The sequence below is a fragment of the Falco naumanni genome, chromosome 11 (assembly GCF_017639655.2).
Source record: "Falco naumanni isolate bFalNau1 chromosome 11, bFalNau1.pat, whole genome shotgun sequence".
In the NCBI taxonomy this organism is placed as follows: Eukaryota; Metazoa; Chordata; class Aves; order Falconiformes; family Falconidae; genus Falco; species Falco naumanni.
In genome coordinates this window covers 26401895-26419518 of record NC_054064.1, presented here as the reverse complement: position 1 = coordinate 26419518, position 17624 = coordinate 26401895, and the positions used below count along the sequence as shown (strand labels likewise).

General features: G+C 43.6%; 1 protein-coding gene and 1 long non-coding RNA gene across 3 annotated transcripts in view; both read left to right on the top strand.

Annotated features, from left to right (window-relative positions):
* Nucleotides 1-1076: 1076 nt before the first annotated feature.
* On the top strand, nucleotides 1077-3424 carry LOC121095299. Its single transcript, XR_005830059.1, has 3 exons — nucleotides 1077-1304; nucleotides 1465-1667; nucleotides 2847-3424. It is a non-coding gene; the product is annotated as an uncharacterized LOC121095299 (long non-coding RNA).
* Nucleotides 3425-12322: 8898 nt separating this feature from the next.
* The window catches only part of SPATA6 (spermatogenesis associated 6), a 45805-nt gene continuing 40503 nt past the window's right edge, over nucleotides 12323-17624 (top strand). Inside the window, exon 1 of one of the 2 annotated variants that reach the window (XM_040610307.1) lies at nucleotides 12323-12472. In XM_040610307.1, the coding sequence (XP_040466241.1) occupies nucleotides 12425-12472 (48 nt within the window). In that variant the 5' untranslated portion in view covers nucleotides 12323-12424. The remainder of the gene's footprint in view (nucleotides 12473-17624) is intronic. The other variant, XM_040610306.1, reaches the window with a different exon arrangement.

Below are 17624 nucleotides of genomic sequence, written 5' to 3'. Positions count from 1 at the left end.
AATTTTGAGACATATCATCAAGGAAGAATGTGAGGATTTTTTTTCTTCTTCTCATTGGGACTCTTGAGATTCTCCTCCTGGGCTACTTAAAGCCCAACTTTGTTCATGCTGCTTGGATCCAGTTTTCATACCCTAGCATAAAAACTGACCTCTGAAAAGAAAGCAGCATTACATTCTGCCATACGCAGAGCGCCAAGTGGAGAAAAGCCCCTTCACCGATAGGTGTTACTAAGTGATGGGGAGAATTTAAGTGATTTTGGTGAAATGAGGATTTAGCCCGCAAAGGGGCTCGAGCACTTTAGAGATTTGGAGGCAAAATGACAGAGCTTTGCAGCCTGAGACTGCAGAAAACCACTGTGAAATTACCTGCTGCCTTCAGGTCATCCTTTGTGTTGGATGTTTCCTCTGGCTTTTCCGGGGCTAGCGAATGATCTGTCTTCAGAGCTGCCACTATTCCAGCACTGAAGATGCGCATAAGTTGTGACAAATAAGACGGGATTTACAGAGGAAGAAGTGCTATGCAAGTCCAGTGATGGAGGTAATAAAGAGCTTCTGCCTGGATGCACAAAGGCTTTCAGGGTTTCTTGGGGTCTTACTCACCAGCACAGTCTGAGAAAAGAATTGCTCACTTGGGCATGCATGTCCGAGTGTTCGTGCAACTGCACACAGGTGTGTGCACGGGCAGTTTGAACAGAAACAAGATTTCTGTCAGTCCTTAAGCACAGATAGGCTGTCCTCTGCTACACCTAGGAAGTGTGAGTAATAATTTAGCTCTTTTACATAACACGCTGTAATGAAGATTATTAAAGCTGCCTTCACAATTTCCAAGCCAAATTCTTCTTTATTTTCTTGGGAATCAAACTTTCAGATCCCACATGTGGCTTTGAAAATCTCAAATCGTAGGTCAGAAAATCCACAGAGATTTGTAACAACTTACTCCTTGCCATAGTTACATGATACGTAACAACATACTCCTTGCTTTGTCCACAGGAAGACACTGATGGAGCAGGACTCAAACGATGGATGCAGGCCAATGACCAACACTTTGTACCTTCCAAACCCTGGGACCACAGCACGATGCACATGGGAACCACAGCAGAGGACCCAGCTGGCAGAACACGCACAGGCCAGTCCTAAGTGCACAAAAGCTTCATCCAGTTGCTTTTGCTACACCGTGGCTTCCAGGGAATACCACTATATTTAATATAGCAGTGATTTGATCTTCAAGGGTTGAACCATGCAAGATACAAAGCAGGCCAGCACAACTCCTCTTCAACACTCAAGCAAATGAATATTAAATTCAGGTGCATATTTGATTGCCCAGCGTGGGGGCAGAGGGCTCAGCACTGGGGGATGTTGGAGACAGCCATTACAGCATCAGCCTGGGTTGTGGGGGTCCTTATACTAATTTCCTCTGATTTCTAAAGTAAATATTTTTTGGTTTTGTTTTTTGTTTCTATCTAGATGAATGTTCAAAGACACCAAAACTAGTGAATAACAAGACTAAAATTTGAGCCACAGTCCAAGCCAACAGGTGGATGAAGACATAGTTCAAGACGATAGCATCATTCAATCACCTGTGCCCGCTTCAGCCGAAAAGGAGTCAACGGTTTGTGCCTTCAGTCTGCTGGGTTCCGTCCTCCCTTGGGCCTTCCCCAGTCACGGCAGTAAGTGTGGTCCCCAAACCCCAACAGTTTAGAAGAGAAAGCTATTCCCAGGGTGTCTTTTTGGAAGCAGCCAACTTACAGCTTTAGATTGATGTTCACTTTTATTTTGCGATCATAGCTAATTAAAAGAAATTAATAGAAACATAGCCGGATCCAAAAGTTTATTAGAAAAGAAGCACTGCAGTTGAATTATGCCACTGTGTTGTGTATGACAAAGCCCACTGAAAGCTGAATACTTGATGATCTCTGGAATTTGACTAAGAGCTCTCAGGCCTTTGGGAGAAACTTGACAATTACTGATCTACATATGCTGACAATCTCTACATATCAGGGGCCCCATGAGGGTCCTTAATTGCTCTGTAAACTTCAAACTGGAGTGTTCTTCAGTAGGAAAAAACAAGATGCTGCATTCAAGCTCAAGAAGAGTGGTGGTTGACATGTTTATTAAATACCCCCAGGCCCCAAAGGATTGCAGGGTGGAAGGGTCTCTGGGTAGGGGAAGTTATAAATGCAGCACCAGATTTATTCAAGACAGAACAATTATGTATGAATGCTCAGGTGCAACTATGGCTCAATGGATCCAGGAAAACTTTATGCAAAAGCATTTTCACAATTGCAAACCGCATTTCTATTCTCTCGGTTGCACGGCCCTTTTTGTCACATTTGCTTGAGCTTTATGACAGCACACACAAAATGTCTGCGTTATTTGAATGGAGGCGGGCAATGGATTTTATAAGATGCTGACCTGAGGTTTTTCAAATGCAAAATACGTGACGTTTACCTTACTTTCGCATGATTGTAGGCAATGAGTTTTGTCCATGTACCTGGCAGGGGAGAGACCTCTATCCTCCAAGATATCTTCAACACAGGACCTGAATTTATGCCAGAAATTTTAGTAGGTCTGGCTCAAAATGAAGCTGCATGAAAACTGATCATTTCATGGGAGAACTGAGAGCTTCATATTATTTCCCTTTAATTTACAGTTTGACACAAGCCAACACACTGATGATTAAGGTTACTCACGTGTTACGGACGGCACAGAATGTTATTCTGGCTCATTCTCCTGCTGCTGTATTGACTTGACGATGTCGGCTTTGATGTTTACCTTGTATGTTGTCAACACGATCGCCAAGCAAATCCCGATTGCTTCATTCCTCATTCTATTTCTTTGTATTTCAGGAACGTCCACCCGCTGCCATGAGGGTTGACTGCCCTTACTGAACTGGCCACAGCGCACGGAGAGAGAAATAACACTAACCCCTCCAGAAGCCACCTGACACAGCAGCAGCAGACTTGGTGAGGGGTTTTACAAAGTGCTTTATCATTTCTGAGGAGCAGAAGGAAGAGCCAGAGCCTGGACTGCACCCCGACAGGATGCGCAGCACTCACCATTAGGGGAACACCCTGCCTTGCAATGAAGTTGATCAGGAAATAATTGAAGGGAACAAATCTGGAAACTCCCAGTGCCAGCTTCATTCTGAGCTCCAATGACACAATCCAGACCTTTGAATTTGGGGAAGGAGAGTGCTATCGACACAACACGTTAAACAACCTTAACTCCAGTGAGCAATGGCACCACTATAACACTTGTTTATTAGCAAAATGCATCTGATCTCAAAGGCCTGCATGACAAGTTCATTACAGATCAATTTAATTAGCTGATTTACATTTAATTTACATTTCAATTAATGTCTTTAGCAACAAAACGTTGCCTTAATAGGGTAATTGGCTGTTAGGCAATATGTAAAAGAATAAATAGTCACATTCTGAGGAAGAATTCCTATTTTCAATTTTTTATTACCATAAATAACCTAAATAATTATTGCTCTTAAGGGGCCACGTCCCAGTTCCCTTCTGGGCCTAATTATAAAGACTTAGTACCTCATTAAGCAAAATGGTTTTGGAGTCACAGAAAAGCATTACTCTAATCGTGACTCATTAGTTTCAACAAAAGAGGGGAAAACTGCAAAAGTCGGCACATTTCGCCATATTATTCTCGTGGTTCATAAGCAGCAGCAGCACATTTGAGAAGTGGCTGTTACAGCTGTGCAGGCATTTCTGTCACAAACCCCTGTTTTCAGAGTTGGGGGCGGGGGGGGATGTGTAACTTTGGTCATCAGCAGAGTCATGTCCAAATGCAAAAGCTGGCACGTGCACCCCTGGCACGGAGCAAGCAGCTTGAGCAAACTTTGTTTTTCTGTTCTCTGAGAGCTCATCTTTTCCCCACACGCATGGTGGTTTGGTTTGAGGATGTAATGTAGGTTCCATCTTCCTCTACCATGCCAGGAATGTTGCTTTCATCACCATAATATATCCCAGTGCACAGAAAATGGACATGTCTGTCAGGGTTTGTCCGCATTCCGTGATGCATTATCATATCACAGTGCTCCTTCCTTGTAACTAGAGAGCAAAAATTGACTGCAGGCTTGGGTGTGACCAGACTGCGACTTCAAGGCTTAGCGCTGGATCCAAACCACTGTGGCAATGCGATATAAAACGTGGATCTCATATACTCGGCTGGTTTAAATTTGTTCAAAAAAGCTGTGGAAGGTTTGGCATGGTGCTGGCAGGTTTTATGCTGCATTAGGCACTGACTCTCTGTGCTACTCTAACACTACGCTGGATGCGGCACTGTCCGCCCTTCGGCAGCCGGTGCCATGCCAACGTTTAAGCATGAAGCTGGCGCACGCCCCGTGCCAGGAGCTCTGGCTGATGTGGTGTCCATGTCTGTGCTTTGCCTGGATGAAGTTTGTTCTGCTGGCAATCCAGTGGTGCAGAGATCCAGAACCGACAACCAGAACTAAGGCATTGATTGCATTTACTTATAATGACGTAATGTAAGGAAACAAAAGGGGAGTGATTTAAGATTTTGTTTAGCAAATAATACATTCATAATAATCTAGGAATAGATAGAGCTTTGAAAAGGAAAGTGTTTAACTAAGGAGAAAACAACCTTCTCATGTAGTGTTAGTTTCCTCATTAGCCTTTAACGATGATTCATATGTAAAAGAAAAGCAAAACTCAAACACCGTACTATTCTTTCTTATGTTGCAGATAAAGCCAAAGCTAGAAACAGGGTTTTTTTAATGATAGCATTGTGCAGCTTCTAAGAACAGAGAATCAGTGGCATGATTCTTTTTTTTTCTCCTTTCCCCCTTCTTTTTTCATATATCTGTCCCCCCACCCCCAGTGACTAAGTGCTACTGTCCTTGTTTTACAGGTAGTTAAACTGGCAGCATAGAAATGTTAAGTATCTCAGAGCTGTAAGGAGAACCTCTACCCTCACAGTCCAGCCTTCCTGCTCCAGTGTCTATGGAAGTCAGTCATGACTTCAGTGGATTTTGGAACTCACCCTCAGCCCCCACACTGTGCCAGATTGTTACCTGGTGTAACTCGCCCAGCTCCAGAGGCAATTTATCTGGACTATGTGACTGGGCAAATTTATTGCCAGAGACTGGGCAAGTTCTAGTTCCTTAGTGCCTAATTTTCCTGTAACAGGGTGCTGGATGTATATACCATTAGGACAGTGAAAAAGAAATCAGATGGCAGTCACTTTCTTCTAATATTAAATGCACCCTTTCACTGGGATAAGGAAAACAGTGCCGGAGAGAGAGAGAAGTTTCCACTTCCAAAGAAATGTCTTATTACCTTCAGAAGTTAATTGCTTAGGACTCAGCTGTATCTTCTAGTATTCTGCATTTTATTTTTGCTCTTAGACTTGATGGATCTGGAATTCTATTCCGAGCTGCTAACTCAATTTTTGCCTTTTAAAGCTCATTTAAAACCTTTCCTACTTTCCTGTGTCTCTGATTAACACTAATCCACTCTACCCTTTCTCTTCCTGCAGCTTCTTATACTCGCCCCTTGCTGCAGCCTGTAAGAATTCTAATTGGCATCTGCTCTTCTTTTTGGGTTTCCATTTTTTTCTTTCTTCCTGCTCCATTTTCTTTCTGTTGCTATCTGGGCTGCTCTATGCCATCCTGTTATACTTTCTAGCCCAGATCTGCCTAGTGCTGTAAAGGATTTGATGATTTTCTTTAGGAAGGACTCTAATAATAGCCACAATCCTGCCCCTTTACAAATCTTCCTTACAATGAAGGGAAAAAAAAGTTTTAAAAAAAAAAAGTTCTGCCCTCTGGAGTGAATTCCATTCAAAATCAAAAGTTATTGCTAAAAAAAATTTTAAAATCCCTCTCTGTTCCTGATGGATTGGATAAATTTTAAAGGAGCAATGTTGTAATTTATGGGGAATTCGAGCATAGATCTCAGAGCTCCCTATTAGACCGGGTAACTTCAGATATTATTTAAAGAAATAATTCCATCTTTCTTCTCCAACAAAAGGCTACAATTTATAACAGGAGATCAAGCCAGCCAGAAAGTCCTTGAGGTTCTCCGGTGACTTCGCTGTTGTCAATCAAATTAACATGGAAGATGAGGAAACATTGCTACTTTAATGGGCAGAGGGACAAACCCCCCGACACACTGCAGAGAGGCTTTTGCAAAACAAGCAACTAGATGCCATCTGAGCTGGATGAAGCCAGCAGATGCCAGAGCCTAGGACTATAATGGGATGTGATGGATTTCGAGCTTTAACTGCCATTTCGGGTGGCCTATGCCAAAACTGTGGTTTCTCAGCCCCTATTCAGCTGCTGCCTCAGCTTGGCTGCCCCAGAGGTGAAGCTGTTCCCCTTGAAGACCGGTGCTGACACTGGCTTCCTGGCCCTGCTCACAAGTAGCTCAGTTAGTGCCATTCTCACAGGCTTGGAGCCGTGTCATGCCTGTGCTCCCAGGGCCTCGGAAGCCAGCGCTCCCCGCCGCCCTCCCGGCACCCTTGGCAGTGCCAGCTGCTGCAACGCACGGGCTCCGGAGCGCATTGTTCAGAGCCCTCTCCTCTGTTCTCCGTTTGGTAAGCAGTATTTTACCATTTACTTGTTTTAACATGCTTTGCAGAGTCACAACATTTACAGGCAGAACATACTGTTAGGCATTAGGGTGGCCTCCTGGACATGATGGACCATAAAATACTGTTGTCACTCTTCTTTTTGTTTGACTAAAATACGTTTTGTTTTGACAAAGGCATTTCTTTTATCAGCTCTTCATTCTCCTTTGGTATTGTCAGAAAACGGAGAATTCACTTTCCCTTTGATAGTTTGTTCCAGTGGTTTCTCACTTTCTCTGTTACAATATAATGCCCAGTATCTAATTCACATTTTTCTAGCTTCAGCTTCTAGCAACTGCCTCTTCCTATGCCTTTCCCAATTACGTTAAAGATCCATAGAGTATCCTGCATTTTTCAACACATCCCATCCACCGTAATCAAGCCACAGCTTTTGGCTTTCTGCTCCAGCCGCTGTGCTATTGGCGCTGCAGTGAGAGCCATCACGGCCAACCTTCCGTGAGCAGCAGAGCTTCAGTGCAGAATACAGGTGCCCTTTCACACATTTCTACACCAGCTGCTCTGAATTACTGCAGGAGCAGAGTCGTCATCTCTGTGGCGGCAGAAGAATGGACAAGAATAGTTGGTAATTTCTGCTTCCTCCATGACCATCGTCTTGAGTTGCTTTGCCAGCCTGACAATGTTCTTTTCTTTGCTTTTTAAATGCAAAGCTGTACATACATAAGGAATAAAAAGCTCTAATTTATTCTGCAAAAGTGTTCATCAAGTGAGAGACAGGACTCTGGGAAAAGATTAAGAGCTTACATTTTTCATTTGACTTATTTCACATGAAATTTCATAGGGGATAAAATGATGGGAGGCAAAGAAGCAATGATATTTCTGTTTTATCTCTGTCTAAGGACCATAAATCTTTCTGAAGTATCATTAATTATAGCAGCGCCATTCACAATGCTATTGTTAAGGGTCTATCAGCAGTCCCATTATAAACCCCTATTTTCCGGGGTTTATAACTTAGAAGAATTTGTTTCAGGCAAAAACTTTGCTGGGGCAATGTCTCCATCTGAGACAATTTTTAAAATATGCAAAACACAAAAGAAAGTGTTACCTCTTTTGAACTGAGTAAGGAAGAGCCCAGGAACTTTCTAGGGGTACAAAGCTAATGCTGCCTTGGCTGATTGTATCTGTACCATTTGTGAATTCATAAGACTAATTCATAGAAGTTCTCTCTTAGATGAATTTAGATCATTCCTTTACAACGCGAGTTTCCAATTACTACAACTGAATTCAAGATCAGGAATATTCCTCTAGTGGCTGTAATCAAATCAGATTTGATTTCTTCTTCAGCTGCAGCCAGCCAAGGAAGAATTTAGCAGACTTGGAAAACAGCTTACATGTTCAGAAAACTTCAGTGCCTTTAGGTCGCTTGCCTTTTTGTTTTTGTTGTTGTTGTTGCAGGCATGACATACCTCAAGGATCAGTGAAGTTAATGGTATATCCACCAAAGCGAGTATGGACTTCGCAGCAATACAGCAGAACTGCTCTGTCGTGGCTGAGCCATGATGAAATGTTAAAGGGGCACTGAGTTTCTCCAGATGTGTAGTGAAAAATGCTCTTCACTAGGCACTAGTGAGATGGGGAGGGCACAGGGATGAAAGGTCACTGCTTTGCCTACATAACAACACGACCAGGTGGCCTCTTGCTGTAGCACGTGTAGGTGCACCAAGGAAGCCTACAGCTCTGCCCAGCTGGGTCCTTGCACATAAAGAAAGAGCAAGACGCTCAATAAGACGGGATCGACAAAATCTTTGTGGCCTTTTTCTAAAGCAATAGATATTAATGAGTGCTAACTTCTGGGCAACATTTTTTCCTGCTTTAAAGCAGAAAGATTAGATGAAAATGTATTTTGTGAAGAGTGTGCTGACACCCTCAGGTAATCTCCATCCTCCATCCTCATCAATAATCTAACACTCTACCTTCCCCATTACACTACTGTCTGCAGTAATGCAATTCACTTTGGTCCCCTTAGATCCTATTAGAATCTCTCACATTACAAAATTCTTCCAGCTCTGCTCTATAGTGTACTGGGATTGTTTAGTCTTAACTTGTGCTGGCTGTTTTCCTCAACTACAATTCTTTGCACAGGAATTGACTTTTGTGAACTGCACATTTAACCCAGCAGTGAGTGAGACGATCAAAATAAGTAATGCGTGTGGGTATTGTCCTGTGGGGTCCCTAAAGCACTCTGATTCTGCTTTGAACACTGTTGAATGTATCTTGTGATAATGAGTTCCACTATCTAAAGTACTTTCTTCTATCAGTTTTGATTGTGTTGTCTTTTAATTTCATTGCATGTGTCCTTTGAAAGGATAAATAGGCATGGGTAAATAGAAGAACCTATGTCTACATATTATTCAATCCCTTATGTACCTCTTCTGTATTACATCTTACTTTTCTCCTCTCCAAAGTAAAACAGTCCTAATGTTTTGTTTGTTTGCCTTTTCCAATACGGAAACCTTTCCATATCTCATAATTTGTTGCTGTTATTTGAGCAGATGTCTTCCTGGAATTCTCCACCATTATTAATGACAAGAGTATCGTACCCAGTGATGATATCTAAATAAAGGGCTCGACGTGCAGTAAGACAGAGGTCTCTTCTGGCTGCTCTGTCAACATCAGGGGCTTAAAGTATGCAGAAACGGCTCTCTGACAACACTCGTAAGAACTAAAGCAGAAGGTGGAAAAATGGAAAGCTCCTTTATTTCCTGCATTCTTATGGCCAGAATGACTGTGCAGTGCCACTTTGCACCCAGAGTAATGCTTCCCAAGCTTAAGAAGAAAATCAGTCTTGGCTTCTTCGCAAGTGAGTCTCTGACCACCTCAGTGATGTTAGACTTGCTCTCTGATCTCCAGTTTTATCTGATCTAATCCTGTCTAACCCACAGTATTTTTTTAGATTCTGAACTTTAGAATAGCCACTGTTTGCAAACCTGACTCTTTCCATTTTTCCCACTTTACCTGTTTTGTATCATATTTCAACAGACAGAAGCTTCTAAGGCCTGACTGTCACGAGCACTGCAACAATATGGTATAAATCTTGTGATAATTATCTTAAACTAGTGCAACCTCACTCTTTTATCATTTACCCTTGGCTGCAATGACAAAAATAAGAGCAGTATTGAATATTTTGACGACATCAGGGTTCTTCCATAGCAGGCATGTTGGAGGGCCTGGAGGACAGAAAAAAATGAAGCTTTTAAATGGAGGAGATTGCAAAAACCTCAACATAATGCAAAGCTGTCATCCATGCTCTTTTATTACATGGAACTAAGTATAAGTAGCGTTACAAGAAGATTTACTTTTGTAAAAGCAAAGCAATTCATATGCTTTCACAGCAGGGAAACTTTATAGCAGTTAAAACCTCAGGTCTATTAAAGTACCATCCACTTTCTGTGGTTTTGCTTATCAGCTTTGCTTATTAGCAAACGGATTTGTGCTGCAAGTCAGGGTTTCCCGTTGTCTCCCAAATTCCTTCATCATTGCTCCCACAGTGCAAATGTAAGAGTGCATCATGCATTTCATCGTAGTGAGAAGGTCCAGACGGATCTCACACTGGTGCAGAAAGGGCTGCAGAGGAAACATTGCAGCAGCAGCCTTTCTTTCCAAGGCCCAGCAGGGCAAAGTGGCAGAAACTGCGCAGACCAGAGGGATGGAGAAGCATTTCTGTGCAGAGTGCATGCAGAGTGCATATCCCTGCAGTCTACCCCACATTTTCCTTGGTTTAACACAGAAAAGCATTGGAATTTATTGCTGCCTTATCACTTTGGAGAAGCTTTCTGTCCTGCCTTGCGCTTCTTTTGCAAGGGTTATAAAGTACTTCTGTTCCAGGGCAGTGCACATGGATATTAAATTTTCATCACAAACATGATGCCATTTTTGATTTCGGCATTTATCTATCTTCTGTTCTTATATGGCCGCACTTACCATAATATCTCATACTTCACAATCTTTAACACATTATTTTTCCCTCCAAAAAGCATGTATATGAAAGGTAACCTAAAATAAGCAATAAACCATTTAAATACTGTTACCATCTGGGGCTATGGATTTGAGAATTTTCTTCTCATTAACCCTGGAACGCTATTCATAACCTTGAGACTGATAATGCAAAGGAAATTATTTTATCCAAGTGTCAACCCCTCCTTAATATATGTATTAGAGGTCTGTGATTCAAAAATGAGTCTTTTGCAGGCCTCAAATACAGACTCCTGTCTTTTGCTCAGACAAAAATGTCACATTAATGAAAATAAGACCTGCATTGCCAGTCACTTTTTATTTCAAAAGACTGGAATCAAGTATTAGTAGTGGTATTTAATCAGTCTATAGATTTCACTATTGTCTGCACTGACATATTCTGTTCTCTGTATAGTTTTCTTTTTAAAAAAATATTTTAAATCAAAACATATTGAGAATGCCATTTCTTTCCAGATCACTTAGCACGATTCTTCTTTGCAAGTGTAAAATTAAAACAAAGCAAGCCATGGGATGCATTTGAGCCGCTGCTCTCTTTTGGAAGCAATTAAAATTGTCCAGAGTTCCTCTCACCGTCTACAGCTGTACTTGTGAATTTGGAAATAATACGTAAAAGTTTACACCCCCTCACAGTATGAGGCTGAAATTAATCGCAGTTGCCAAAACATAAAGTCAGATTATTTTGGTGTTATATGTGTTTGTAAATACTCTGAGAACAACTTAGCATCAAAGATATTGGGATCAAAATCAGTGGCACAAAATCTGGATTTGTCTAGTAATGTAAGCAGGAAAGTGGGCATGGAAAGGTAAGTTTCAGGTATGAGTGTAGAGACATGACTATATAGATGAGACCGGTCAGAATACACCCCATCCACTCTGCATCTCACCCACAAGGGACACTAAAACAGGGTCCTCAAACAGTCAAAAGCACTCAAATGCCTAAACCAGGATCTAGGTGAAATCCAAGTACACGTCAAAAGCAAAAACCAGGACAAAACCAAGTATGACAGTCCAGTCGTTTTTAGCTGTTAAACCCTGTTGCTGTGTTAAACTTCGTGTCCCCCTTTTCGGAAAGCATGGCTCTCCTGGCACCTTACGCAGGAGGCCCGGGAGGCCAGAGGGTTACAGACACATCCGACCCTTGTGCTCCTTTCAGATGCCCAAAGCAGGGCTCCCCGAGCGTGCGGCCTGCCCGGCTCCCAGCACTCCGCCGGCCGCTTTCGGGTTCGCACCAGCGGCCCAGCTCTGCGCACAGCACCCGCCAGGGCGACAGGCTGTCCTGCAGGGCGCGGAGGGACGGGAAACCGTTCCGCTTCTGCCAGGCCCCGGCAGCCGCCCGCCCGTGACACAGACCGCCGAGCGGAGCAGCGGCCCGGCCCGGCCCGGCGCGGGAGCGCTGATGGGCCGCGCGCGCTGGGACGGGACGGGGCACGCGGCGGAACGGGGCATTGTCGGCAGGGGCAGCTGGCGGTGGCGCAGGGCACTGTGGGAAGGGCAGGCGCGGCCGCGCAAGGCATTGTGGGAGTCGTGGGGGAGCGCGGGCCGTTGCGGGAGGCGGGGGCTGAGCCGGCGGGGCGGGGCGGGGCGGAGCGGAGCGGAGCGGAGCGGGGCGGAACGGCAGCGCAGTGGGGCGGAGCGGGGCTGGGCGGCACCCGCGGGAGGCGAAGAGCCCGGCCCGGCCCCGCCGCGGCCCGCCCGCGGGGGATGGCGCGCAGGCGCAGTGCGCGCGGCCGGAAGGCGCCGGTTGCCGTGGCAACGGCGTCGGCCCCGCGGCGCGGCGGAGCCGGAGCGGGCCGGGATCCAGCGGGCCCCCGGCCCAGCCCGGCCGCCCATGCCGCGCACAGCGCTGCGCTGCGTCCTGCAGCTGGACGTCCGCTCGGTGAGTGCCCGGGCCGCGGGTCCCGCCGCCCTCGGCCGGGGCGCGGCGGGCCGGGCTGGAGGGGAAGCCGCGCTCTGCCCTTCCGGCGCCGCTTCCCGCCTCGCCGCTCTGCCTCAGCCGCCGACACCCTCTCTCCCGGCCTGGGGTTTCCTCAGGGAGGCTGGTCTGGGCCCCGTTGCCGAGCGGGGGGCCGCCCTCCGCCAGAACTGCCGCTCAGGCTGGCCCCTGGGCAGCTTCTGCCCCTCTTGTGTGCGCATCCTCCGCCGGCCCGACCCTGTGCCCCTGCTGCTGCTGGCAGCAGCCATGCTCCTTCATAGTTCTCGCTTTCCTGTGGAAACGGTCTTTTTTAAGAGACACTGATTTTAGGGAAGCTGTACGCTGTAGGAAAAGCACTCTTGAAAAAAACCGAGCAAACCCTCCCCCCAGGAAACAGCAGCTTGCACGTGGCATATGCGCCCCTGTGAGCGATGAGGTCCCTGTGAGGGGCTGGATGTGGCACTGGGCAGCTCTGAAGCACCTGGTTGCTACATGGGTGTGTGCGCATGTGTGTGAGGTCAATAGGTGTGAAAGTGGAAAGTTTTTACGTTAATCGTGTTCCTTGTGCACTTTGCAAAATTTTCTACTTACATGCAGGCTGGGGTCATTCTCATGATAACTTTTAAGAAGTAGCTGCAGTAGGCAGTGCTCTGTTACTCTGATCGTTGTACACCCTGGTTGCTGTAATCCAGAGGTCAGACCTCCTTACGGGGCAAGTGCTGCCAGAATACTTGCTGCTGAAAGGAAAACCTGAGGTGCCATCCAAAAAATTCAAGTGAAGATCTTGAAAGTATGTATGGGGAAACAGACCTGGTATTCATGATTGCTTGGCCACAGTTGTTCCCAAAGTTGTGTGGCTGCTCTAAAATAGAGCTGTGAATATACACACCACACATAGATGGTGAGGGTATCACCCTAATGGTGATGCTGTGCTGCCTCAACAGCTAGTGTTCATCTTCATAATGCAAAAGCCTCCTTGTTCCTAGAAAGTAGATGTGCTTTCCGTTTCTACTCCTACTGCTGTGAGCTATTTGTGTGCCAGGAGAGCGTACAGGGAAGGTGTTCCCCCCAGGGTCAGGCTTCTTCAGTTGTTGGGTATTTGTTACTCACCCTGCTCTCAAGGCTACAAATAATAGTGGAAAAGGGCAGAACAGGAAATTGACGACACAGGTCTGGGTGGCCCTTCCAACACACGTGAGTCATTCAGTTATATCCATGCTATGCTATATAATTTCTCTCAGATAACCCTTTAACAACTGTATTTAGTCTGGTTTTTGAACCACTTGTTTTTTCCTTTTTTTTTCCCACTGGACCCTACTTCAGCATTTCACTCCTGTGATGGTTTGAAAACTTTCCAGCGTGAATTTCCTTCTGGTTAGTTGATGCCCTACTCTTAGAGAAACATCAGCACTGGTCTTTCACTTAAATAATTTTTTTTCCTTCCTTGGTGTTTGCTCTCTGGATGTATTTTTTGGGCAACTGTTCCATCATTCTACAATTGATCTTTATCAGCTAAAGAGACCTGGTTCTTCTCGTAGTATTTTGTGTGATAGTCTCACCAGTCTTCTGATCATCTTAGAGATGGGTGCTACTCTTCTGATTTGAATGTGCATTGATCAGGATCAGTATCGAATTCCGCATTCCAGATGGGATCACCCTGTTGCCTTAGGTGACGTCAGGGGAAAAACATCCGATATTCATGCTATATGTCTTAATAGTAGTCTCTTCACAGCTGCACAGCAGTTATGCTGTCATTTATTTACACACTCGTCATCTTCCCCTCAGAACAACGCTGAAGGTTAACCCCCTCAGTGAAAGCAAAAGCTTGTTAATACACAGTAGGTGCATCTCCTGTCCATTACTGTGATCCCACAAACAGGTTTTTCTGTATCTTTTTCTTGACCTCTGATGATTTCTGGTTTTTAATTGCAAACATTTTATGAACACGCTCTGACTTCCTGTGTCAAGGTCATTAAAAATACTAAAATGCTTGAATCCCAGGATATATAGAGTAACATTTTTAATAGTAACCCTCAGCTTGATACCTCCCAGTATTGCACATTATTGATGCTGTCCTTTGACCAGTTCTGTACCACTTTAGGACTTTCATACTAACTCTCATCTTCTGCATCATAAATAATAATTTCTCATGTGACACCATATGATATCCTTTGTCCAGAAAACAGGCTTTCAAGAAAAAGTCAAATTTTGCTTGATTGATCTATTTATTTTTTATGGAACATGCGCTGCTGTGCTTTTTTCTAGTCATGTTTCCCTGCATATCTTTATTCTTTTGCATATTTAATCTGATTGATGGGGTTATAATTTTTCAGCTCTCTCTTTCTGCCTCACATGGCCTTATGTTTGTTATTTTTCAGCAGACAGTACTATCCTTGTCTTCATAACATAGGTTTTATTTATGTATAGATTCAGCAAAAAAATTACATTCTTTTAGAACCTAAGCTGACTATGATGGAGCCTTGCCTTGGCTCCTTGGTCCAGGCGTGCATATTGGGTAACTTCTGTTTCCATCATTCATTCTTTGTGGTTTTTTTGCTCCTGTATTAAGTATCATTAAAACCAAGGAAGAATATTCAGTTGTGTTTGGGACATAGATATGTTTTCACATCTTGGTTGATTTATCCTACATCCACTTGTTTTCTCCTATTTCACTTTATTTGTGACTGAAGTCTTGTCCAAATTTCTGATTCCTTTTCCTGTTCTTTTACAATGCTCTGCATATTTCTCAACCCTCTTTGCAACCTATCCACTTGTGTCAGAAGCTCTGTCCTCTTTGGTTTTCCCTTGCTTTAGGATACAGATGGGGTTTGTTCCTTTTGACTTAATGAAATTCCAAGATCTTTTCCGATCTGATTCCACCGGCTCTTTGGTTTATCTCACTGCTAGCTTTCTTCTTTTCTGAAAGACTGCTCTTCTAAAATGGAAAACCTTAGTTAAAGACCTTATTTGGTTTATCCTGCCATTAATTGAAATTGAATAATTCATGATTGCTCAGGCTGAGATTTCATTGTTATTTGTTCTTTTGAGACTAATTTTGGTGCCTACCTCTGCTGCTGGCATTTAGATTGCTTATGTAGCAACAGAATGAAATTCACATTATTCTTCATGCCATTGCTACATGGAGAATTCACAAATGTGGCAGTGAAGGTAGGTAAAGCTTTAAGCACTAAGATGAATTAATAGCATTGTGGATTACTGCCAGGTAAGGAGACTAAAATGGCATCTCTTCACACTGAGAAGATTATTTTTGCAACTCTTAAGTCTAAAATGCTATTCTGTCTAGAAGCTTGCACTCAGCAGAAGTTAGTACTGTCCATTGCCCTTCATAGGGAACTCTTCTTGTTTTGATGGTAAGGGGCAATTAAGGGGAATTTCCAAGGCCTGCCTTTTTCATTGGTTACATGTGCAGCTACAGTTTTAGGACTGTGTGTTATGAACAAATGCCATAGGGGGTTGTGTATCAGTAGAATTCTGTTCTTTTCCATGAAATGAATTCAGTGATTTCTTAATTGCTATTCATGATGTCCCAGCAATACGGCTGGTACACATTCTCCATCCTCCTGGGAACTGCAGCGGAGAAGTCCAGGGTAACAGTGTCCTAGACATTTATCCTATGTATAATATATCAACATAGGTCTTCCTGGTTAGTTGTAAGATCAGTTCTAACTGCAGCATTGATATCCCGCTTCCTTAGCTGATCCATAGATAATACTCCTACAGCTTTTAAAATGGTCCCTCATCCTGCCTGAATAGTTTTAAGTCAGATAAGAGCTTCAGTTTGTGTCTTAAGTGTTGTGCAGCTCCATGCATCACATACTACAAGATTTCGTGAACTGCAGGTATATACATGTCATTCATTTTTGGAGCTGGTTTAAAGTTACGTGAACAGGTAGACTTGGTGTTCCAGCCCAGGCAGTGAATTGTGCAGTTTATCTCGATGGTAGTAGAAGCACAAGTTCCCACGTGTGCTGTCTTGCCACACATGTTGATTTGTAAGAGATAGCCAGAATAAATGACACCTGTTGTTTGCAGTTTTGCCCTCTCTGATGTCTTTAAACCTCTCACTTTTCATCTCAATAAATAGGCAAATATTGGTTGCCTTCTCTAAGGTGAAAGGCAGGAAACCCCAGCTAAAAGGGATTGCAAATTCTACAAAAATGTCAAGAAAAAAAGTGAGAACTAATCTAATATGGCTTGTAGGATGTAGTTTGGGGGATCTTGCTTTGTATGAATGAAATCTGTCTCTCACTCCTATTCACATTTGCAACTGCAATAGTGTCACACAAGCTGTTTAATGCTTGACATTTTGTTTCAGTTGGGGTATATATTATACTAGCACTTTTCTTGCAGATTTGAAGTCCTCATTTACATGGAGAGGAAACCCTTTTTTTCCTCTCCTTGGATATTTAGGAGTAAAGCACTATTTTTTTAGCTTATACTGCATCTATAATAATCTATCACACATTGGTTTCTGTTACTTCTTTCACCAGAGGCGGTTTTCCTGCTGTTTATATAGGTGTTTTTTTTTAATCCAGTTAGGATTTCTGAACTAAAATGTTCATTGGGGAGTTGGAGACTGTAACCAAAGCACTTATTTTAATTCCTGTCACTCTCCTCCTTTGTCTTTCTACCTGGCAATTGAAAGTCTGAACACTTTCTCTAGCAACCTTATGTTGGAAGAGACAACCTCATATTTATTATACGGTGATAAATAGTGTGCAGTAGAACTGAAGTGAAAGGTGACAATTCTCTGGCTGAGTAGTAGAATAAAACCACATGGCTTGGAGAAAATAGCAAATAGTTTTGCAATGAGTTATGTACATCCTTGCAGTGAAAACATGAGTAAGAACTTCTGATGTTCTTCAGAGCTTTAAAAACATGCCAACTTCTTACTTAAAGAACACGAATTTTCCAGAGAAAGTTGAGAGATTAATGTCAGTATCTGGCAACCTAATGAGGAGCCTTCCCTGCCTTGAATACGGTCCAAGGTGGCCAAACATTTCAGACAAAACTTTTTGCCATGCTTTTTCTCATGTACCTATTAGAAGGCAAAGGTAATACAGTATTTGCAAATAAACTTGCCCTTTTTGGTGGC